At 38.3% G+C, this 25,857-nt stretch overlaps 1 protein-coding gene across 1 annotated transcript in view; it reads left to right on the forward strand.

The window, feature by feature from the left end:
* PIEZO2 (piezo type mechanosensitive ion channel component 2) overlaps positions 1–25,857 on the forward strand; it is a 304,603-nt gene that overhangs the window by 101,680 nt on the left and 177,066 nt on the right. Inside the window, exon 3 of the mRNA XM_062570118.1 lies at positions 8,103–8,228. Within this exon, the coding sequence (XP_062426102.1) occupies positions 8,103–8,228 (126 nt within the window). The remainder of the gene's footprint in view (positions 1–8,102; positions 8,229–25,857) is intronic.

Consider the following 25,857-nt stretch of genomic DNA (forward strand, 5'->3'; position numbering starts at 1 on the left):
TATCACTTTAGGCATAAGTGAAGTAGATTGTAGATTTGTAGATTGTAATATTTGGCTCACAGGGAATAACAGGACTGTTTAGGAAAACATGGGCAAAGCCCTCCAGGCAGTGGGAAATTTTTGCTGGAAATTCTGAATTTGAAATCTCCTTGTACTCCTGTGATGTGGATTTCACTGAGGCTGTCTAAGCACATATCTCTAAATGTAGCTAAAAATAAAGGCACAAAATTTTGAACAGTTGTTTGTGGATGCACATCTTTTAAGGCTTGGCCCTGGGCAGGTACAGATGGACTGTGGCATTAATTAATTGCTATCTGTTTCTGTCTTGCTGCTGGAAATTTGGCGAGTGTACCAAATGGTTTTCTTTTCCTGCAGTTATGATATCTGACCACTATTTAAGGCTCTAGTAAGCCAAAACCCTTTGGGTGGAAGATTATGTTGAAATGTAAGATGCTCTTTGGAAAAAATATTTTTTATGCATTTTTTATTCAGCTAAATATAGATGTTCTGATAACTATGCTTACAGTGTGGTGGAAGGATGGCACACTGTAATAGCACTTTCAAGGAAGGAAGAAGGAAGGCTCTTTATTTTAAGGAGAAAATGGTAGCACTTTTTTAACCATTAAAATCTATTCCTGACAGCTTCAGGATGATTTAAGCATTTTCTTTTTTTTGTGTCTACTTAGGAGGCGTGTTTAAGACTTAGTGAATAGGAGCCAATATGTAACCTGGTGGATTAATGGCTTGCTATAGCACAATATATAGTTATAAGGCATGCCATTATCAAATTTAATTCTTAGTATACTCCTTCCAAACTATTGCTTTCCTCTTTTCCTTGTTCATTGCATTGCTCCCTTTTATTTCAAACCTCTCAGAGTAGAATTAACCCAGTTGTCATATCTCTTTTCAAAATATATCAGATACTGCCTACATTATAACGTGGTTGAACAGTCCTGCAGAGCAAGGAGAGTATCCTCAGAGATATTTCTGCCAAACAGTTCAAACATCCCTTTATGCCTAAGGGTTCGTAAAGGTTCGATATGGGTGGCAATATGCATCAATATTCTTCAGAGTTGAGTGTCATTTTAATTTACCCTGAGGTGTAGCTGCAGTGTGCGTAGAAAAATACAATGGATATTTTATATCTAGGAAAGAGTGTTTAACAGTAGGTGTAACTGGCATTCTAGCATAGTTCTTACAAGAGCTGAAACTGCAGAGAGCTTCCCTGTGCACCTCTGACAGCGCCTCTGGGGAGAAGAGTTGAAAGCCCCAAGGCTATGCCTACCCTGCGTACTTGGGCAGAGGTACATCTTGCAGCTCCGTACTCAGGCTCTGCAGAATACTGATTTAAACAGTCGACAGGTAATGCAGAGGTATCTAAAAAGGTTCATCTTCACTGACTTTCAAGCTGGATGCTTTAAGGCTGATTACTAAAGTATTGATACCCCAGCAGTTGAGCAGTCAGGCTTTTTTTATGAACCTTTCATGAAGCATCGATGGTATGTCTCTTGCTATTCATGTGCTTGAAGACAAACATGTACTTAAATGCCTCCTTGGACAGGACTAAATTGTGTGTGCCTTGAAACTTAACTTTGTAGTCATCTCTGAAAACCTCAGCTGAATTTAGGACTCATTTTGGAATAAATCCTTCCTCTTCCATGGTCATCAGAAAGTATTTGGATGTGTTAATTAGTGCACAATAGCAGTGACAAATTCAAGCAAAGTCCACACATACTGAAATACAAGGTTTTCTTGTAAAATGGAGAGGAATATCAACACTTATTTCCTACTTATTAACTTTTATCTGCATGTAAGTGTATGCATTAAAGTTTGACACTTACGGCTAAAGTGAGACGTTCATGCTGCATTCAGTGATGCTGTTTTTCTGATGACTAGCTAGACCAAACTCTAATTTTTGTCACCTCTGAAACTCTGAGGAAAGCCAACTCAGAACTTTTCTCTTGGAATTATCTGATCCAGTTAATTGTGATGTCCTGAGGCACTTAAAACAGAGAAGACCAAAGATGAGATTTCATTTATTTGGGAAAATTTAACATTTTAGATTTTTCCTTCCAGTTCAGATAACCCTACGAATTCTAGATTTTTCCACAGGGCAGAAGCTTTGAATTAAATATGTTCTTGACTCCCCAGCTTCCCCCACTGCAGCTGCCCGTGAAATAAAGTGGGGTGAATGATGCTGACAGACTCGTATTTGGAACCATGGACCAGGAAACTTAAGATCTTGGGACCTCATTTCCAATAAGACTCTGAAGTGGTGCTGGATTTCCTGATGGGAAATTAGAATTTAAGATTTTAAAATTTCTAGCTCACACAAATTCTGTGTAACTAACCCTGTTTGTGCTTCAGGAGAAGTTTACTCAAACCAAGCCTCTTCCTCAGAGCTCTTTAGTGTTATCTGTCACTTACTGATGAGGGGGTTTATTAAAAAACAAATCCTGAATGGCTGTAAAGGAATATCTTCATTAGCTGAACAGTCACTAATTCAAGATGTAAGTGCACATTAATGTTTATCACTCACTATATGTTATCATGGATTTTTCATTTTAGTATTTTATTATTTTATCTAAGTATCTTATCTGTAAAACTGTTGAAAAACAAATAGAAGTGTGACAGCAGCTTAGGGTAAAATGTATGACTAAGATGTTATAATTCTCTGGAAATCAACTGAAATCAGAAAATTCAGCACTAAGAGGTTCTGTAATTATTTTTGTATTTTAAAAAGTCCAAAAGCAAAGTAGTAAAAGCTTCTAATAAGTCTCCCAAAGACAGTCAAATCTATTCCTTAGTGACACCATCATATGATCATGATGAAGGAATCGTGCTGCCTGAATTGCAGTCTGCATTATTTTTTTTTAATCCATCATTTTCCTCCTTTGTTTTCTCTTTCATGCTATCACTGCAGTGTGCAGAACGGGTACTGACCCTTTGAACTTTCTTATCACCATTCTTATTTCTGTATAGATATGCTTAGTGCTTTAAAAAATCATGATAACTTATTAGAAAATATTATTAGCTGTGTTGGAGGCTCAGCCTGTCTTCTGTTGGATCCCATGTAATGGAACAGAAAGAGAAGAAACTGCATAGAAAATGCATCCTGCAAGCAATGGGAACATTCCCTCTCTAATATTGTAGGTGTTTCTGAAAAGCCTAGGCTGTTGGGCAGATACTGTTAAAGCTAATATATGTGATTTTAAGCAGGTCGCCGTGACAATTGGCCCTTAGTTATTCCATGTCCCATTAGCACACCCTTGTGAAAGCAGCCTTTATGAAGTTCCACATGCACACACACACACACGAAAAAAATGTTGGTTGTACTCACTCTGTTGTTTTAGGGAAGGAGTAGCAGAAAAGATCAAGTGTACGGAGCTGTGCACACTGCCCGTCTAAACATAAATCCGTGTATTATTCTGCATGGGAAGTGTTGTGACCCGCAGAAGGAGGAGTGGGCTCCACCGCTGCCTACAGGCATGGTGTAGGCAGGCGAGAGGTGTGTGTTTGTTGGAGACAGCAGTCCCAGCCGGGCACATTCAAATAGTTGCTTGTGCTGGGGTTACATACCTGTGGCTGGGGGGACATGCCATCGCTAATCCAGCTCTTGGCGGGATTACCTTTGAAAAATAAAAAATGGATTCTTCTGCCATGTGTGAAAAGATTTTGGCCCTTCTCAATCCAGCTTAGTGTTGCAACTGGGCTGGAAAGCAAGAGGGGAATGAAGCCTTTGCATCCGCAGCAGCTTCCGACAGGGCTGGTCTGAGGGGAAAAAGCTCTTTCCCCAAAGCCTTCCTCGGAGCTTGGAGAGCTGGAGCAGCCTCCCAGCGTGTTTCCTGGACACACCAGGGTGTGTTTCTGAAGGCATACGCCAGGTTTTAGCCCCACTCAAACCTATCAGGAATGGCACACTCTGCCTGAAAGCGTTCCCGCTGTGCTGCAGCGATTCTGCGCTCTCTGTCTGCAAGTCTGCTGAAGGCCATGGAAGTGCTCTGGGGCTGAGAACATCAGAACCTACCTCTAAAGCTACAAACCTATGTGTTTTGCTGCTGATTTTGTAGATTCGTTTCATTTTCTTCACTGCATGGTTATGAGAAGATTCTTCTTGTAATAGTCACGATGGTCTCTCAAAGTGAGTCTGCACATCAAAGGGCACTGGCCAGAGGGACATCTACATCTATACGTGAAAGACGAGAAGGAGGCGATGGGAGTTCTGGTTGGGTTTTTGCAGACATTTGTTCTCTCATGCATCTGTTCTCTCAGTGAGGCTTTCCAAACGATATGCATTTTCTTGGCAGGACTGGCAGCTCATATTCATGTCAACTGGATTTTCACCTGCAGCAACAGTAGGGCAGTTGAACAGTTAAGTTGCATTTGAGCAGATGCATTGAATAGTCAAGATAAATTTTAGCAAAAGTAGGATAGCAAAAATCTTTTTTATTCAACCTTAAAAAGCTCTGTTTTATTTCAGGAGTTTAACTTCAGCTGTTTCTTTTCTCACCAGCTTGGTCCTGTACACATGCAGTTAATTTTGTCTGTGTGTAATTTAGAACTAAGTTTCCAGTAGAAAGAAAAATGTAAGTTAAAATACAGTCAAATGGGTTTATCCAAACCCCACTATAAATCGAAACTCCTCCCTTATCCAACTCTGTCACTTCTTCCTTGGCATAAATTACATATCCAGTAATTCACCAAATTTTTTTAGAACTCCCATTTCTCCTAACTTGTTGACATCTCTCCAAAACTTTTGAAATCAGAGGCATAATATTTCTTATTTTTCTCCGAAGACTTCTAGCATCTAGTTTCTGACGGCGCCACTGAGAGCGGGGCCGTGCACAGAGCTGTGGCTCGGCTGCGTTTGAGGGTGTTTCTGTCCCACCGATGGCCATGAGAAGAGTCACCCTTGAGGAATGCTGTAACCTGCACTGAACTTCTTCCTCTAGCTGTCTGCTAGGGGCAGCTCCTATTTCTAGAGGCATCTATTTCTTCTGCCATATTTACGAGCACACTGTGGCTTTATTTATCAACATGGGCGTTAGGAGGCCTTTAAAACTCTCTCTAGCTTGGTGGGGATTTTCTGCAGTTCCTAAAAGGAAGACAAAAATGCAAAATGTAAGGATTAATTAAAGGAATGCTTCATTCAGGCTACAATTCAAATGTATTTTTTTTTCAAAATCAAGATATATTTTGGAAAGAAATGACATTTGGGATAATGAAAAGTAGACCCAATATATACTTTTTACTTTTTAATGAAAACAGTTTGGGAAACTAATGGGCATTTGCTAATTGTATTGCAAAACATTCTTTTTTCTTTTGTGGGGGGAGGAGACTGATGGGAAATCATTTTGTCAAAGAATGGTCCAATTCCAGTTCTGTGTGAATAAATCAGTTCTAATGTTTAGGCAATTGTTAACTCCCAAGCACTGAAGAGAGCTTATGATTCAGAACTTCGGACATCACCAGACTATCTTAAAAATCTCTGCATTTTAAATACAGCTGTTGAGCCCTTGCAGTTTGTGTTTTCAAACTTTTGTCTTCAGCTTTAAGATACACAAATTTCTTCTTAACATATATTAAACAGGCAGCGATCTCATAGTTCCATGAACCTTGGATCTGCTAATGTAGGAGAAACCACCAAATACTGAAACCTGCCAAAAAACTGTAAATACCAGCAATGCTTGGATTGCATTCCACATGACATCAAATTTAACAACTGATTTAATAGCATGTGGCTGATTGTCTTATGTTCATTGTTCTGTTGTGATTCTGAAAATGCTAGCTGTTTTGTTATTTATGCTTTTATAGTGCTTAGAAGTTCTTGTTGTAAGCCAGGACCTTGGGCCAGCTTCTGTACAAGTGGAGCAAGAAAATGGCCTCGGAGCCAAAGAATTTAATATCTACTGTTTGTTTCGTGATGGTCTGCAGCCCCCGTTGTCTAGTTTCTGGGTTGAGTAAGGTGTCTTACCAGCTAGGACTAGCAGAGACTTCATACAAAGCATGTGCTTAGCGAAATGTCGCTTCCTTTTCAGATCACAGCAATTCATCCACAGATTTGACCTTACCATTTATCACTTTGTTTGAATTGTTTAATCACTCTTTTTATCAAAAACAAACAAACAAACAAAAAAAAAACAAAACAAAAACAAAAGAGGAGGAAGGCTATTAGAGGCATTTGGTATCAAAATTTGTCAAGGTAGTGATCATATCACAAAAGTTTGGAGTCTGTTGGAGTGAGATAGAAAAGGTTTTAAGTTCTTCTGAAATTTCTAAATCATATTTATCTGATTCTGTGTTTTAAAAACTGATGCCTGGACTATAGAGGACATACTTAAACTGCAATGAATATAAAGCAGAAAGTTGTCTCCTGGCTAGATACAGAACAGGAACCCTATTTTATTTCCTCATGAATAGCTTTTAGATTGGTATGCAGTCCTAGCTGTTTGCTCTGGTGCACAGTATTGTAGCCATCAGTCAGCCTGGGGATGAGGAAGAGGGTTGTTTTGTCACAGAATTTTTCTTTCTCTCTGAAATAGAGCTGAGCTAAAATCCATGAAATCAGTGTGATGTAATTATCAAATCAACAACTCTCTCTTCCCAGTTACTGGCATCAACAAACAAAAACAATATATATTTTGTATATATTTTATCATGTTTAAAAATACCGAGAGCTTGGATACTTAAAGCATCTAGCACATAGAGATGTCTCAATGTTCCTGTTAAGATCATACTGCAGTGATATTAGGCAGATGGAGTAAGTGATAATCAGTTCCTGACTCCAGAAGGAGTTAGGTTTGGTATATAAGAGGGATTAAGGGCGATTTTATGGAGGGCTGTACCGATTGGTGAATTGCTTTGTGCACGCACTGCGGTGGTGACAAAACTCCCTTAACCTGGTGCATCCCCCAGTGCTGCCTTAGCTCTCCGTAGTCCACGGCCGTTGTGTCTTTGCCTGCAGAGCAAGCGGTTGCAAACCGAGTCTCCCGTTTTCAGTCTTAGCCATCACCCTCTTTTTAGCAGTGGCTCATAACTGACACATAGAGGAGAAGTATGAAAAGACCAGGATGAGTGTAGAGCGAACCTTTCCCAGGCACACTCTGCCAGCTCTCCCCTCCCTCGCGCTGCCTTTGCTTACAGTCTTGGGGAAGAATTTTGGCAGCTTTGTTTCTTGATTTGTATATAAAAAAACTTACCCTCAAATGCATGAAGCAGGTGGTATAAAATCTATGTATAAAATATTTAAGAAATAGAACTTCTATTGTAAATAGGTCAAGTAGGGTGATACTTAATGTTGTCTTTTATTAGCAAGACAACTTAGTCTTAAAGATGCATATTTTCTGAAGTACGAATGGTTTACTTTATTTATTTATTCATCGTTTGCAAATTTGGCTGCTTGTGATGAAGTTGAGTCTTTCCTTTTTTTATAAGGCATTTTCAGAGTCTCCTGCAAACATTTTCTATTGGCTTTTGGCTATAGATATCTGGTAAATCTTAAAGAATCTATGACCAAGTGTATTTGGCACAGTCTTCCGCTACAGTGTGTACTGAAAATTATTTTCAAAAAGCTACTAAAGGAAGAGAAACAGGGCAGTTTGCACAAAGCAAAGCATTCATTTTAAAGTATGCTTATGCTCCTGAGCCAAGCTGAGGTTTTGTGCTGTTATACCTCCTCCCATGTCGTTTGTTATGGAATGAGTAATTAAATGAATAGCTGTTAATTTTCTCAAGATTGGAAATATTGTCCTTGCTTTGTCTTTGTATCAGGTAACATGGTGATAAGCATACTGATACTATTTTTGATGTAAAATTGCCATCAGGAAACTCGGGAAACTTTTCTGTACTAAAGTAGAAGGAAAATATTGTACCAGTAATAACCATCTTACTGAAGATGGATATTAAAAGTACTTAAAGTAGTTAAAAGACACTGTAATATAAGGATGCTTTTTGCAATTTCCCCTCAAGGGGCAATCATGAGTAACATGGAAATGACTTGCTGTAGAAATATCGCTCATCAGGATACTGTATTTATACTGGAAACCTGTAAACAATGTTAGGAATTTCACTAACTGTGTCTATCTTACTATTTTGTTTTATAGGGCATACAGGACGATTATTAAAATCTCTGTGTTTCACCAGTCTATCGTTTCTGCTGCTGCACATCATCTTTCAAATTACAATAAACAGTCTTGAAGCTGGAAAAAGTATCGAACCTGGTTTTAACTGTGAGTAAAACCTTTTAGTTTTTATTAGCATTTTAAGTGTGCAAAAGCTTTGGCGGTTTTAAAGGTGAAGGGTTGATGAGCAGGCATATACCATTGTGTTTTTTTCATTTTTGCAGCCTCTTTCCCAGCTTGTTGCCTTAAGAATTACTGTTAGTAGGACACGAAGACTAGGTGGGTCTAAGAAATGAGATTTTATTAACTATTTTGTCCTCACCAGACATGCATTCTGTTTGAGTTTAGCACTGTCATATGTGTTCATCTTTTAGGCTTTCTCAAAATTCCTTCAGGCCCTGTGGCTACCCTTTTGTGTTATTTATTCATAATTCAGTATATGAAGAATAAAGTGAGTTATAGTAATGAAAACCTCTCTGCCCTTACATTTTGCTTTTGATGGAACTCTATTGAAGTTTATTTAAGTTAACTTTAAATCTTGAAGTCAGGATTTATGTTTCTAAAGATTATTTGTCTCTTTCTTGCTTGTGTGATGTAGGAAGAAGTATTTTCCATTTTATTTATATGTAAACACTACTTAAAAATATATTGCTTGTAATTTTATATCTTCCTCCCTCAGGAAATATTTTTCAATAATTCATAAGCAAACATCGTTTATTGTGAAAAAATTAATTAAGTATCTATTCAGTGATTTGAATATATAAGTTTCAGGTAGAAAATATTTGTACTTGTCTTACAATGCTTACATTTAACATTTAAAACTGTCAAGTTACCTTTGATAAATGTTCATTTAATTTATCACAGAGTGTGCTGCTGCCACTTGAGTAAACAGTCATACTACAATTAAACACAAGGAACCTTGTGTGGCATAAACCATTTGACTTAAAGCAACACAATCCTTGGAAATGTAGAGTGAATATTACCATTTCACTCTTAACTCAAACTATTTCTTGAAGAAAAGGGCATAATTGTGTTTATGAAATATCAGTTTTAACTCAAATGTCTTGGCTTTGTTCGTTCAAGTCAGATCGTAAGCACTTAAAATACATCTATCTTCTTTTTCTCAGGAATGTATGTAGTTGGTTGAGTGAACTGGATTAGTTGCTTTCCTGTATCTGTTTGTTTAATGTTATTACGACTAAAAATACATGATTTTATTCAGATTATAGTAATTGTATCAGTGTTTGACACTGTTCATATGGGTGGAGAGCTCCTAGCTGTTGGAGGCAGAAATGCAACTACACGGCCTTTCCCTCTTTATATGGGGGGGCATTGGGACCCACAGTAGGAACTGATAAGAAAAAAAACAACAAACCCTACTTTGTGCTAAAGAGTCTGCTCCTGAAGAAGTGAAAGAGAGAGGGGGCATAAAATTGTTTTCATCTGTAACTAATATTAGCTAAATTCAGCAGCCTCTATCTTGTTCCTGTTCGTAACAATTTCCTTACCTGTGGCCCGGCAGAAGCAGCGGGCACGGCTGCGGTAGTAAGGTAGATGTTGCCCAGACCGTTCTTCGGCTTGGAGACCGGTTGACATGAAATGACCCGTGTCCACGCCGTTAAACTCTCTTTGCCTCCCCAGCACCGAGGGTGCATTCAGGTTATTAGGAATGATATTTGTCCCAGGTGAGCTCCCAAACTGTGCACAACTCGTTGGGGAGAGCAAAAACTGGCTAGCCAAGGTTGTTCCAGAGAGTGTTTTAATGGCTTAACCATCTAAAAATTTAGCTATTGAATTTCAGTGCTTCAGCACGTTTCCAGAGTAAGCTGGCTCCATCTGATTTACTGGCACGGCTGCAGTCCATGAGCCTCTGGGGAGGGTAATGAAGCACTGGCATTTGGGATACCGCACGGATCGCTAGCAGGCAGAAGGAGAAGTTACAGGAGGTGTAAAGACTGCTGTGGGTGGAAGGGATGGGAGAGACCAAGGCCGTTTCTAGGTCAAGCAGCAAGATGAATTAGTATTGTTGGTGGCACCGTCGCTCATAGTACTCTGTACGTTTTACAGCTGTTTATCTTAAAGTCTCTCTCCTCCACTGGAAATGTGCTGCAGTTTCTTCTGATGCTTATCATTAGGAAGCTTTTTGTCCCTTATCAAAATCTCCTCCTCTAGTCTACTATGGAAATGGAGAACTTTCCTCTATTCTTCATGGTTACTTTTTATATATCTGAAGGCTGCAGTCATGTTTGTTGTGTGTATTCTTTTCTCTTGTTCTTTTGTCTTTACACAACTTTAGTTCCTCCAAACTTTCTTCACGGGTTACATTTTATAGGAAGGAGATTAGCCTTATCTTTGCTGGTTTGCTTGGGTTTTCTCCAAGTGGTCCACATATTTCTTGATGGTCAGTGCTTCAAGACTAAGCCGCATCTCAGCTGAGAATTTACTAGCGTATCCTGGACTGTTACGATTACCCAAGTGCCTATAAATGATACTCCCTGTTTGCTGTATTACTATATGGTACTTTCTTTTTTTGCAACAGCAACATTTTCCTGCACTTTTTTGTGATTCACTATAACCTACAAATCCTTTTCTTACAGAGCAGCTATTGTTTTTTTCTAATCCCATGTTTATGTAGATGGATATCTCTACCTTGTGACAGGAATTATACCTATCACATTCTTTTCCAGAATAGTTTAATTTGTCAGAATTCTGTCTCCTAATTTGCTTGTGGATCCTTTTATAGGGGACATCTGCAAATGTCACACTTAAGGTTTTTCTGACATCCTGAAATGTTTGATTTTTTCTTTAAATTTCATCTTCATTTTGATTTTGCTAGAACTGTAATCTGACTTTGAATAAATTAAACCATATGTTGCTGCCATTTAAATTAAATAAATGTAAGTAGTTGATTTCACTTACTGGGCAATTTAGCTAACACGTAAATGTAGCTCAGGGCTTTTGGTACACTGCTTTGTAAGCTGATAAAAAGGGACAATATGAAGAGGAATGGGGGAAAATATGATAGCAGGAAAGGGAAAGGAAGAAGGTGAAAATTTTTAAATATTTCAGAATACACACATAATTATATAAAGCATTATATAGATTATGTGTACTATTAATATATTGTATTCTCTAATATAGTTATTGGTATATATTGCAATCATGCTATTATATTATAATGTATGATATAATTATAATGTATAATGTTAATATTATCTATATTAAATTACTGATTTTTGATATGGTGAAGCATTCTTTGCAATTTTCAGGTGTTCCTACAGTGGTTGTTTCCTCTGTTGGATTCATTCTGCAGGGCAATTAAAGCTGAATTCTACCTCTCTGTAATTTCCACCTCAGAAAAGAATTAATCTTCTAAATTAATTCTATATTCTATCAAATTCTTGCACTTTATAGTTAGTAATCTAAGTTCCTTCCAGTTTAGGTAATGGGTGATTCCATTGTCTTCAAGTTTTGTAAGTCATTTTTTCTGCAGGTTAACTCGTGGGTCAGGAGAGCTTTTTCTCTTCACACTGCTGTATTATTGCCTCTAAAAATGTTTACATTTTGGTACTAGAAACACTTGACAAATGTTTAAATTAGGGGCATGATACAGACTGTTGCCTCTTAAAGCTTACACATTTCATCTGGGGAATGAAATACAACCATCCCTTTAATGTTTTACATATAGAAGCAGATTAATTTGAGGTGTCTGTAAGGAAAGCAGAAAAGTAGAAGTTCAGACTCAAATTTTAGAATACCTCCGTGTTCACAGAATCACAGAATGGTTGAGATTGGAAGGAACCTCTGGAGATCATCTAGTCCAACCCCCCTGCTCAAGCAGGGTCACCTAGAGCATGTTGCACAAGATCATGTCCAGGCGGGCCTTGAATATCTCCAGAGAAGGAGACTCCACAACCTCTCTGCCCTCCAGGGCAACCTGGTCCAGTGCTCTGTCACTCTCACAGCAAGGAAGTTTTTCCTTGTATTTAGGCAGAACTTCTTGTGTTTCAGTTTGTGCCCGTTGCCTGGTGTCCTATCGCTTCCCAGCTTCTGCCCATTGCCTCTTGTCCTGTCACATGGGACAACTGGAAAGAGTTTGTCCCCGTCCCCTTGACACCCTCCCTTCAGGTACTTGTACACATTGATAAGATCCCCCCTGAGTCTTCTCTTCCCCAGGCTGAAGAGGCCCAGCTCTCGCAGCCGTTCCTCATGGTGCTCCAGCCCTCTGATCATCTTCATAGTCCTACGCTGGACTCTGTCCAGTAGCTCCATGTCTCTCTGATCCTTGACTTACATCAATCAAAATAAGCTTATAGGTAGTGTTTAAGATAAGCAAGTTTGGGAATATGCAACTTCTTTCTTTTCTTATTTTTTCATCCCCTTCCTTCTCATGTACCTTCTCTCTCAGGCTAGCTACAAAAATGCATTCTCTAAGTATTGCAGGAGAGGTATATTGGTGAGTTGATAGAGCTGTTTAAAAGTATTTTGCCAAGGGAGGGTTCCTTGTGCCTTGTGAATATTACCTGGCACTAATAAAACTTTTGTTGTTAAAACTCCCCATTTAGCTCAATAAATGCTTTCTGGTTAGTCACAGCTACACATTGTGCCGAACTAACATTGAATACCTCCTGTATAGCTTTTCTTTTTTCTTTATTTTTATATCAGAGCTCATATAGATAAGGAAAAATAAATAAATACCACAAGGTTAGGCTGTGTAAATCTCCCTCAAAAGCTGTATAATCAATCATTTTTCACTGATAATATTTACATACAGCACAAAATCTGATTTTGAGATAGTAATATTCATGCAGTAATACAATTTCATTATTAAATTTGTACTTCTGATGGAAGAAAATACTGATTATTAGATTAGGCAACGTCTTTTGAGCAAGCAATTGAAAATGCGGACTTTATTGGATCACAAAGTAATATAGATTTTCATTTTTCATTATACATGTTATGGTTCCTTCTAAGGACCTAATTTTAAGTATCCTAAACAATGACATTTCCACCCTTAGCATGAATGTTTTCTGTGATGTTTATTCTAAACTTTACTTCCAATAAACTAATTCTGTTATTCCTCACTGTAGTGTATTACTGCTCTGTAAGTATATTCTCTTGTTTTTCAGTTAGTCTGTAAAAACAGCTCCAGTTTATTAGATGAAATGTGTACATCCATTTTTTATTTTGTGCTGACTCTGCCATCTTTTAGTGTTAAATTCTACAACTGGATTTACTGACATGCCTATTCTTACTGAACAGTATTTAAGTCCATGAGAAGTCCAACTAACAATGCTACAACTATTCATTTGTTACGTTCATATTCAATTTTGTTAGAATACTAAAATGAGCATTTAAAGAACTATTGGATTTTTTCTTATACATCAAGTAATAGAGCTGCTGGATCTGCAGTAGACACTTTGATTTCCTTCTAAAGACTTTCTATGAATTTCTGCATTTGTTTACTATGTACAGTTTGGACACTTTATTTACAAAACAGCGGTATGTAGAAAAAGGGAGGAAAAGCACCAAGAATGGAAAAGCACCAAGTTGCCTAGATAGCTTCTGTTTTAGATCATGGGAACTAAATACAGACATTTCTCTGTCCCCAGTATACTGTGGTGAATGTGAAAAAACACATGCCACCATTGTGGAATCATAACAACTTTCTGCTTTAGATAAATTTGAAATAATTTCTTGGCTGAAAGACCATTCTGTGTTTGCATTACTACCAGTATGTCCCCGAGGCTTTGGGTTATATTAGGAAGCAGCAATATCTAGTACAAATAAATTAGGTTTCTTCATTTGTTGCAAACTCAGACTCAGGACTGTATCAGACCTTTCATAGAAATGAGTAACTAATTTTCCTTTGTATCTGGGAAGATTTCATGTCTTTTATGCCCTCTTGAGTATCTCTTTAAGGTCATACTGGTTTACCATATCTGTAAAAGCCATAATATTTCTCATTGGACTTATTACCTTGCCAGAAAAAAAGACTGTACTTCTGCTTTTAAAGGGGCAAAGGAATGCGTAATTTCCTATGGTGTCTCATACTTTGCAAAGGTGAGTGGCAGATGCATACGGGGCTTTCAAAGACTTTTTGGTCAAACACCTGTATCTCTGGCAAACTAAAAAAGCAACAAACTAGGAAACTAAAAGCTCTTCACTGAAAAGACCCTTCCTGTTGTCACTGAACAGGTAGACTCGCTCAAGGTTTTCAAAGGACGGTCTAGCTGCAGGGTCATGGGGTTTTCAGTCACCTCCATCATTCCAAGAAAAAAATCCTGTTTCTGTTTTTTTTCCATATTTTCAGGGTCTGCCTAAAACCTTTTGACCTTGTCGCTGCTTTTTCTCACATTCTTTTATTCTGTGATGTGCTGATGCTGAAGCAGGAAACCCTGTCCTCGATGGCTGCAGTTGAACCTAAAGTCGTCTGTAGTCTTATCTCAGTTTGCAAAACATATGTTTAAAGCAAATCTTTATTCCAGGAAGAGTGGGCATTATCTTGCATAACGTCTGCATTTTAATCATATTTGTGTGCACATATATGTTGTCTTGAAGATTACAATCTTGGCAAAGTCTGAGAAAAAATGCTTTTAAATATGTCAGAAGCAATTCTCTATGTTATCACTGAGAAATAGTCAGATTGTGTCTGAGTAGAGTCTATACGAGGGGCAAAATGACAAAATTTGTTTTTTGGGTTTTGGGTTTTTTTACTAATATGAACAAAAATCCAGTCTTTAAAGTTGGGATGAGATTCTTCAGGCAATGGGAAATTTGGAGACTTCCGAATTTTTTTTTTACCTATTCCTAAGAAAGAAAGAGTGAATTTTTTTGTGGAACAAATATTCTGAAAATTTCTGACTATGAATTATCCTTAAATTTTGAAATTTTCATTTCAATCATGTTACTTCATATGAAGTGACATTAATCCAAATAACACTATAAAAAATGGTAAGTTTACATATGTAATCAGATTAATATATTACTATTAAATATATCTTGATTAAACTTTATTTCTAATGTTTTAGTTTGGTTGCAAGTGCTTTTAAATAGTGGTAAAAGTTGTTTCTTTTAATGTTTGTTTTTATATGTTTATGTTTTGTTTTATATTTTTTTATGGCTTTTTATTTTTTTATGATTTTGGAATGTTCCTTAGGCTTTCATGGTTGTTTTCAGCTTCAGAAAAGCTGAAAATGTTTATAGAATGCAGATTAATTTAATTAAAATAAATTGATGGTTGTGCTACTTTTCTTTTTTTAAAATGAAGGGAGACTGTGAAAACTACTGTTCTTAATTACAAATTAATATATGGGTGTTTTGCTTCTCATCCCTAGCAGTAAGACTGTATCTTCAATAGGTAATACGCAGTGTCTGAGTCAGGAAACATATAAAAAAAGAGTCTCTGAGGAGTCAAGGCAAACTTGGGACTGAAAAGAATGCTTAGCCTTGGAAACGCTGTGAAATCAGGTTGTGGTGGCGCAAATATATTTAATCATACAAGATCCCAGAAGGGCGGATTGTTGTACGGTACTACCAATGCACATTTCTGACTTGGCACTTCGATGTTTCCAAGACTCAAGAATTTACAACATAATGCAGTTGATTCTGTGGAGTACATCCTGCAGTAAACTTTTAATCAGGCAAAGGTTTTAACATGCAGTTTTTTGGCCTGACAAGAAACTTGCAGTAATAGTTTATTCTGTGTGTAAAAGTTAATTTTTCTTTAATTCAGTACACATTGAATGTCAGCATTGCTTCAGCACTTTTAATGTAACTTTACACAGCCAGGAAATTTATGACTGAGGAAACAGAAGCTTCTGTAATTGCTTCTTAGGCATGTATGATAGGTCCTGCTTAATTTCCTGCTGGTTGTTACTGCATAACAGTTTGGAAAGCTGATGTTCATTGTACTTATGGAGTCTTTACTTCTAGGCTCACAGGTTGCTATGTAAAAATCAAACAATATTCTAAATACTAACTTTCGGTTATTACATATACATTTTGTATAATGTATATAATTATGCTCTAATGATGTTAGTGTACTTATTTGTGTTCTTCCATTTAAGATGCTCTCAGGATTAGTGATAAAGGAAAAAAGATCCTATGTTCTGTGCAGTGTAGAAGCTTATTTTCCTGATGGGAAAATATTCACTAATGTGATATGAGTAGCAAAAAGCTATTTTTTATGGAAAATTGACATCAAGATGCACTCTGACAGTTTATAATTCTTTTTGCATTCCTAATGCAGTGGAATGGGGGATTGCACTATATACGTTGAGGTTATCTGTTGCATCACAGCATGTTTCCGTGGCCAAACTGAAACCCAGTGCTGTATCTCATAATCTACATGAAATCTCATAAATCTACATCAAAATCAAAAGACATTGTGTTGGTACAAGAAATAAAATATCAGATGATTTTGACTTAAGTAAATCTGAAAATGCAGTACAGATTGAAACTTCGGCTGTATTTAAGTATTTGAACCGAAGCAGAGAGCTGTGTTTGACATAAAGGCGATCTTCCCACCGCCGCTCGCCGTCTGCAGCTTGGGCAGTCGGATTAGCACTGGAGAGAAGAGCTGGAGAAGCGTAGCGAGGTCCCCGTGGAGGACGGTTTGTTCCTGATGTCAGTGGACTTTAGAAGGTGTTCTGGTATCATGCCAGAGAAAACACGCGGTGCATCTGCTGCCCGTGCGGTGCAGTCTCGGGCTGTTTGCTGGGTCCCAGCGGCGGGGGGATGAGTACCCTTGGCTGCGCGTAGGGGAGAAGAGGGCCTCCAGCGCTGCCCTCTTCTTTCGGGGCTGCCAACCCCGGCAAAGCCGTTGTCTGCCTCCCTCTGCCCTCTTAAGGGCAGGTACCGACGGAGCAGGCGCGAGCTGCGGGTTGAGGCCGACTGCGAGGGAGACCGTGCTCCGTAGTGCTGAGCAGCAGGCAGGAAAGCAGAACGTGCGCGTGGAGGCAATCAAAGCGAAAGAGAGTGACTGCGCTGAACTAGCAAATGTGCAAAGAGGAGCCCTCTGCGTTTCTGCGAGTAGCCGGTCCTTCGCTTTTCCCCTCGTTATGTGCTTATATATAGATACGCTTCGCTTCCTACAAAACGGGCGGTGTGCAATGCTAACTGCTTGCAAGTTCACAGTTATACGAGAGCCCGATTTGCGTGTCGTGACAAGATTTTCGAGAGCCTACCAAGCCAGGACAAGACTTCTCACACAGACAGTGAGGAAACTCGTCTCTTCACAGGGCTAGTAAACTCTCTCAGTTTGGGCCAGTTTTGTCCCCGGGCTCGGCGGTATCTGCCGATGCTCTATACCTGCAGCACAGCCCGGCTGGGAAGCAAAAATTTGGAGCAAAATTTTGGGTCGAGAAGGTGACCGCAGCTGACGGGAGCCGCTGTGCCGTGACACGGGGCCCGGCGGGCTGCCGAGAGGCTGAACCGCGAGCAGAACGAGCGGGGCGCGCTGAAACTTGGCAAGAGGCATCGCTCAAATAAATACGGAGCGGAGCCACCTGGGGAAAAGAAAAGGTTTGCCTTGCTGACTTGGGCTGGAAATGCTTCGGTGGGCTCTCCGGCGCAGCGGGTTAGAGTGCAGACCTAAGTCCAGGTCAGGTGCCGTGTGAACTTGCACGCTTTGAGTCCACTCTGAACGGAAAAGACGTGTTGAAATGCCTTCCAGTTTCGGCCAGATCCAAAAGTCTGAATCAAAAATCGTGCGGGATGCAGGAAGGCGGTGCAATTTGTGCCTTTGGCATAAACAGCATGCGGCAAGTCTGCCGTGCTTACCTTTAACAGAGAGCAAAAGAAATAAAATTCTTTAATACTCCCAAAAGAAGAAAAAATTATTTTTTATATCTTTGGAAAGAAGAGAACTTACTAGATGAGTTTAGAAGGGTAGAATTGATTTTGAAGTGTTAATCATCCCTCTCTTGTTTTGTTACAACTGTACCATTTTCCTGATATTTAGATAGGGAGCACTGCAGTATTTATACCTGTGTATCCTATGTTTACTGCTGAATTTTATCGTACCACATTCCTTTAGAAGTCTGTTTAAAGGCATCAATAAACTGAATTGCAGAGATGTTATAGTCATCACCTAGACTAAAACCAGAAGGATTTTCAGAAGCATCTGTGAAAGTTGCAGTCAATCAAAAATACTTTGTGACCAAACTAATCATATTTTTTATGTGTCTAGCAATAAGGAGGGTGGCATATACTAGCTTTTAGAATACAGTGACCAGGAGATGAACGTGATTTCCAAATATCAGTCATACCAACTATGTATCTTAAAGCTGGAAACCGTGACTATTGGTGAGCACTGTTTTATACTGCACCTAGTTGTTGATGAGGGCTTTCTCAAGCTTTTTAGAGGGTGGTATTCCCAATTTATTACAGTGCACTTTAGCAGTGAAAAAGGCCATTCTTAACAAAAAACAGAACAAAACATTTCAACCCTTCCCTAAAGGGAATTAGGAGAAATGTCATTCAGAAGAATCAATAAAAAAAATCCTACTGGTATATTCCTGTTAGGTGTATAGCGATACATTTAAAAAGACTACAGCTAGCCCCAATGGAAAGGACATACTGATAAGAACTGCTAACATGTTTCGCTGAATACTGCATTTTGGTTTGTGGATCATTTTGTCTACTAACTCATTATGGCCAAGAAACTTCATAGATGTGACCAACTCCTTTTCAGGGCGTTTTTGGCACACAAATTAAGAATATTAAAATGCAAAAGATACTCCTCCTTGTACATAAAATAATTTTTAACTCTTCCATGAGAACCAGCAGCTTTTGACCTGGTCATGGATTGTGTCCTTGTGGTTTGTTAGCAATGCAACAGATGGCTAAGTAGCAGGTACCAGGAAATTCCTGCTTTTTCTAGACCCCACAGGTTTGTCTGCAAATAATGTAATGTTTCATTAGAGAACCTGTGTTCTTACCTCCACTGGTGGAAACGTCAAGGACTCAAATTACACCGAGAACAGGCTCCATTGTAGAACCTAGCAACCCACCATCATTCTTAGAAATGCAGGCCTTAGTTAAGGTGCCAAGTTGGACTTTAATGGTTCTCAAAATCTTACTTCCACCTGGAGGTTGTGGTGGTTTAGTGCTAATAATTAAAACACAGCTGCAAAATAAAATTTGCAGAATTACAAGACCTACTGTTGAAAGTTATATTTATAAGTCTGGGATTTTTTCTGTTATAATATAAAGGAGATAAAACTTGGTTTCGTGGCTTGCTTTTTCATATACGTGCAGATGTGAGGTACGGACTTTCTCCAACTACAACTGATATTCCAGACAAGCATCACAAGAAGAGTTAAATATAATTGAAGCAGTTCCAAGCTTATAACACTTCTGTTCTCCCAGTTCTTATTCCTTCACAGTTATCCGTTAATGTATTCTTTGCTATTTGATATTTTATGTTTGCCTAAGTTTAAAATATCAGACTAGCAGAAAAACTAACAACCAGTGCTGTGGGAAGAGGGGCAAGGGATGCCTTTTAAAATGCTATCAGATTGTGCTCAATTTCTCTCTGTTTATATATGCACACGTGCATATTTTCATCTTCAAGGGCCTCATTCATTGCAGCAGGACCTTTCTGAGATTATTAAGTTTAGATACTGAACAGCAACCTGTGCTATTTCAAGAATCAGGCTGATTGAATTACCCCGTTAGCCAGGCTCGCTAAGCAAGGGGCGCATTGCAACACTGGTCTTTCAGTAGTAAAATTGAATTTCGTGACCAAAGTTTAAAAATGGGAACTACTAGTAAGGAAAGATTTTCTGTAGTAGAAGTGGCATAGGATCCCAGCCTCTGACTGCAAGTATAGCTGCTTCCAAAGCGTTGCAAATAGGTGGAAAACAGCCAGCATCACAAGGCATGCAATATTTAGATGTTTAACGGAAAAAAAAAGTAAAGATATTAGTGATCTTATTAGTAACAAGGAAATAATTTTAGTGTAGTTATCTGAAATACATATATTTTGTCACAAAGTAAATGTTTACCTTCAGAACTGAGCTACTGAGCAGGAATGGTTTTTGAACATGCTTTTCTTCTTGGACAGAGACAGATGGCCAGTAGCAATGGGCAGGGAAATGTGCACGAAAGAAAGGATGCAAGAAAGGGAAGGGGCGTCAGCAGAAGTACAAGCACGTTGTCTACCAGACTCTCTTTGAAGACCTCCGGTTCCGCACCTTATGTGCTTTTCAGCAATCCGTGGGGCTGCTACTGTTATAGCAGTTGCCTCACCAAAATTTGTGAGACTGAACCAACATGCAAGAATTACTTGTGTAGTCACAGCACAGGTTCACAAGAACCCTTTACCTTCCTTTCCCACCTTAAAATGGCATTAAGAATATTTTGCAGCTTGTAAATGAAAACTTTGGGGGATAAGTGAGATCCAATTTCTCTTGTCACCATGATTCTGCCCAGTGTAGTGGTTGTAGTGGTTCTGCAGCCAAGCAGGACTGGCCCTATCTTCTGCTACTGTATTCTAATCATATCATATTTTTATGAGAACTTTTAAATAAATTTCAGCTCATGAAACTGCACAGACTTGAGAATGAAATACTACCCATTCATTGCCATTACATTCTCTTAACAGCCTTTCTGTTAGTTAGATTATACAGCACATATGCTACATGAGTTTTTAAATTATTTTTATGATTTCTCATGTCCTCACTGAGAAGTTCTCAAAATTCTCTCATGTCTGAAAAAAAAAAAAAAAAAAAAAAAAAAAACAGCAAGGAAGTTCACAAAGTACACTTCCACAAAAACAAAGCTAGAATGCTGATACAGTTTCATGGACATCTGGAAAAAGTCAAAGATTGTTTTCTACACTATCCTATGTCATTCAGGATAACAATAAGAAAATGATATCACATTTCCTCTCATGCTCTCTGTTGTTCCTGTTACTTTTTTTTTTTCCAACTATAGCAAAGAATGAAAGAATCTACAACAGCAGTTGCAGGAATTGACAATAAATATTGTATTAAATAGGCGGGTTAAGAATTTAATCAAAAGGTAAAAACTAACATCTCTGTTTTTCAATTTTTTTCTCATTTAGAGAAGAGCAATAAATTTCACTTAGTAATAGTTAAGCAGCAGCTCTTGATTTCAAATACTTCTCAAAATTTGGTTGGAGTTTCAGTTTTGTTGTTTTGAAAATACTGAGTGCCAATTGTGAAATTCAGTTGTTTTATCCCTTTTACCAGAGATATATTTTGCTATGCAGTAATACAGTTATTGTAGTAAACACTAAAATGCGTTTACACTTTACTAATTTATTACTTTATTTTAATAATATTTAATTTTAAAGAGATATCTAATTAACCAATGGGTTGATCTGACCTAAAAATTGCACAAGAGATAATATATACAGCGGTACTGATGCTACAGCTAAGCCTCTGCATACTCTGCAATGCTGTAGAGCTGATGCTGAGTTTACTGAGAGAGCTTCCTACAGATGGCAGCTCATTGTTTCCAAAATACCTGATGTTTCTTTTTTGCTCTCTAAAGTTTTTGGTGCATATAATAGCAATTCTCTCTTACATTAGCAAATTTCAAGGTACATTATTAGCCTGTTTCATGGAGGTAGAAAATACAGCACAGTTGGGTATCTACCCAGGTTCTGCAAGGAGTATCTAAAAAAGCAGCCGCAAACTTTGGATTCTCTTCTGTGTTCAAAAAGATATGACATACAGCTTTAAGAACGAATAAATGTTAATTATCAGATTCATATGAAGGTATACTAGGTCTGCTAAGATTTGCCAATAGAGTCTTGATATTTTAGATATGAAAAAAATCAATTATGGAAAATGGGGAAAATATTTCTCACTCGCTCTTTTTTTCTTCCTTCACTGCCTTCTCCATGTTGCACAGGGACTGCATTCATCTCCGCTGGGCCAGTTAGCTGCGGCTGCTCTGTGAAACCTGGAACTAAACAGTCACCATCATGTTCTCTTCTCTGAGTTAGGATCACTGCCAAGGTGATCCCATGTTTATAGTTCTTTGGTTTACGTTGCTACTACTGTTTATGGCACAAACAGCTACTTTCACCTCAGAGCAGTACCTTTTTTTGGATGCATTTAGTTCTGAGGTAGTATCCTCTATATTTAGGTCATTTCTCACAAAGTTTAGCCTCTATAATTTCATGATTTTCTATTAATAAAAAAATCCCTCTAGTATACGGCTTGCAGAAGACATGCAAAGCAAGCTGTCCTATTATAAATCCTGAAAAGGTTTACAAGCTGCAAAGTTTATGTTTGGTGAGGGGAATATAGACTCTTGCAATTTCCAAATCCTGATGCTAAAACCATTCATATGTAAGTCAAAAGTCAAAGCCATCAGGAGCATTCTGATCTTTAGATACCTTTACCCTGACTCTCTTTTTTTTTTTTTTTTTTTGTTCATCAGTCCTTCCTCAGTTGGAGGTTATACATAAATTAGTTGCTAAAATGAAATTGCTAAGGTAGCTCTTATGCAGATGATTAATATATTCTGGAACTCACAAACGATAAAAAGTTGGGTAATATTTTAGAATAAATAATAATAAGGGTGGATTTTTTGTTTTGAAATTCTTAATCCAGAATGTGGATAGTTAAGTCATAATCTATACAGATATTTTTCAGTAATTGGCTGACTTTGAATGGTGATCTGTAATACTGGAAATCTTGTGTTTCTTTATGTGTGAAAAAATGTCAAATAACATAAGTTTTTAAATGAACAGTGTTCACATGGTGTAGTTCTTTGTTTGTTGTAATTAGCGTGGCAATATCTCACTTCACGTTCCTGTTTGAAATGTCATTAAATTCATTACACATTTAAAAAGTCTTATGTTAAAAGTATTCACGTGGCTTCATCTGTGCCCTGTGCTATCTTGGTTGACCTCTGTCAACTAGTCTTCCTCTGTTTTGGGAATTGGATGTTGCCTTCGTGTTTAAACATTGGCATTCAGTCAAGATACATCCATCTGTAGTTCTTGCCCGTGGAGTTTGTGACAATTCAACTTGCTGGCTGTCAGGTCTTGACTGGTGTCTCCAGAAATGGTATGGAAGACCTTAATCACTGTATCCTCTCTGAAAAGGCAAATATGTGGATGAATTATCTTATCAAAGACATTTGTGAAACCATTGCGAGAAGCTATGTTTGAACAGGGCGACAACTAAGATGGTGTTCAGCATAAATCAAAGGTAAAGGCTTGAGATCCTTTTATACACATAACAAACAAGGGACAGAGCCAGGCCCTGACTATTCTCATATCATTATGCCAGGTCATAAGAAGTTTGACCAGATTTTGTCAGAGAATAGCGTCATGGGCTGTGCAGGTACATCCAGGTGACTGAAGATCACATTTTTTTAAGGGCTGATGTACTTTGACCATGGACTATTAATACCTCCTTAGAGCACGAGAGGCTGACCAGTTGCTGGGGGATAAAGAACATTTTCAAGTCGATAGCTGCACAGACAGCTTTTTAATGTTGTGGTCAACCAGCCACCCAGTCCTGAGCACACCTTGGACACCTTGCCAACATACTTGGGAGGAGACTTTTCAGCATAGGAGTATTTTTCTTTTGGTACAACAAACGTAGTAAAGCAGTGACCTACTTTCTAATCTGCTTGTTTACCCTGGTGCTTAAATTGGAGGCTACAGGAGTAGGGATCAAAGCAACATTGCGCAATCAGAAATAGTCAGAGCTATCTCAGGTATCTTAGATACCTGAGGTATCCCTCTTGATTTATCATGTTCTAGCTTTCTTTTCTGCTTTAAACATTCCAAGTAGAGAGTATACTATTTTATCAGTGCAAAAATACTCGTAGCATTTTTCCGTACAAAAGAGTTCTTGTGATACATAAAAATTCAAACAGTAAGGTACCAATGTGCTGAATAGTCGTTACAACATTTTATTTGAAATGTGTATCTATCTGTGGAGGTGCTCCTCTATGAACCTAATATATGCAGCAAGCTGAGCTGCCAGCAGGCTCTGAGTCTTTCCAGTTGCATAGGTCATCCAGTTGAAGATGTTGAAGAGCATCAGTAGAAAATTGCCTGTGGCCTTCCGTTCTGGTTCCTTTCTTCAGATTCACCTACTGATTGCTGCAAGTACGGCAAGAACCGCAACAGGCCCTGTAAGATGCAGCTTCTGTGCATCAGACACAGGAATGGTTTCTCCAGGGCCTCAATCAGGAGACTAATTGGCCCTTCTCAGCTATGAAGTTTGACACAAGAATACTTTTTTCTTTCATATTCTTTTACTGTAGGACTGTGTAGCAACAAGCGTAGCAGTGTTAACAGCATATGAACAATATGAACAACTGTTCAGCACCTTTAATTTGCAGAAGCTGGGCTATAGTTTCTCTTTGTATCTATATAATCAGCTCTTTTTTATATTACATCATACAGTTATTTCCATCTAATCTGACCTTATTAATTGGCTAATTGCTTTATCACACACCAAGAATAATTTGAACTCCATTCAAGTGACATTCCTTAGCTGCTTCTTATCTTCAGTTAGTCTACCATGTCCTTCAGTGCTATAGTCAGGCTTCTTCTACAGTGCATTTCCTCTTAAATACCTCAGTCCTGCTGAACTTTAATTTCCTTACATTTCTAAATATGTACCCTGGTTCCTGCTTCCTAAGATTAGCAGGAGGTATCCCAACATTAGCACTTCTTGCATAAGTGCAAATGCCATTGCTAACCTGTTTCTCATGTAAATGTTTGATCTAAGTACCTGTGTGCTCCCCGTCTATTGTCACTACAAGAATCTCTTGAAAATGTAAATAGCTGTTATAGTAGTAACTTGATTTTCATAATTCTGATAGTCCTACTTGGTAAATCCACTCTTTAAGGCTTTTGTACCAGAAGCTCACTCCAAAATATCCCAGAGCAACATTTCCCACAGTCAGGAACTCTATTACATTTTAGGCAAGCACACAGGTTCCACTATAGCCCAAGGCTCTTGGGAAAAGTGATAAAACAACTTTTCTTCTTAAGGGTCTTTCAATACAGTGAAAATAAGATAGAGACAGGAAGAGAGGGGACCTTCCAGAACATAGTCATCCATTTTTCCATTAGACCAGTATCAAAGAGAAAAGAACAAGGGAGACTGAGAAACATGAGGATTTGTTGGGCCTGATACAAAAGGAGATAGATGGTTTCTCTTTGACCTGAGAGCTGGCTGAAGAGAAGCCTTCCAACTCTCTGAGAAAAGAGAAGGAGCTGCAGAAAAATGTCACTGAACATCATGATCCATTAGTGTGTTCCAACTCAATACAGACTAGAGCCTCATTTTCTCTTAATCTTCCCTAACACATTGTATTTTGTCAATTCCTTCAGCTTTTGTGTGCTGTCTAGATTGCAAATTTTTCAAGGCAAACGCTGTCTGTGCACTTCAGTGTTTTTACAGCCCCTAGCCCAGCTGAACCCTGCTGTTGCCTGGCCATTAAATGGTGCTGAGGCCAGGAAGTCCAGAGGAATTTAGAAATGAATCTATCTTCTCTGAATTTGGAAAAGTGATTTTAGAGAACTGAATTCCTGGCATAGGAATGCATAAAATGCAAGATACCTTATGACAAGTTGTTTGGATTCCTGATGGGCCTGGGCAGAAATCAAAGCGCAGAATTTGTTTCTTGGTTCCCCTTTCATATTTATATTGGAAATATATCAAAGTGACACTTTAATTCCCTTTTTATACTCTTAATTCTTCACTGTTTTCTGTGAAATTTACTA

This window comes from Rhea pennata, chromosome 2 (genome assembly GCF_028389875.1).
Source record: "Rhea pennata isolate bPtePen1 chromosome 2, bPtePen1.pri, whole genome shotgun sequence".
In the NCBI taxonomy this organism is placed as follows: Eukaryota; Metazoa; Chordata; class Aves; order Rheiformes; family Rheidae; genus Rhea; species Rhea pennata.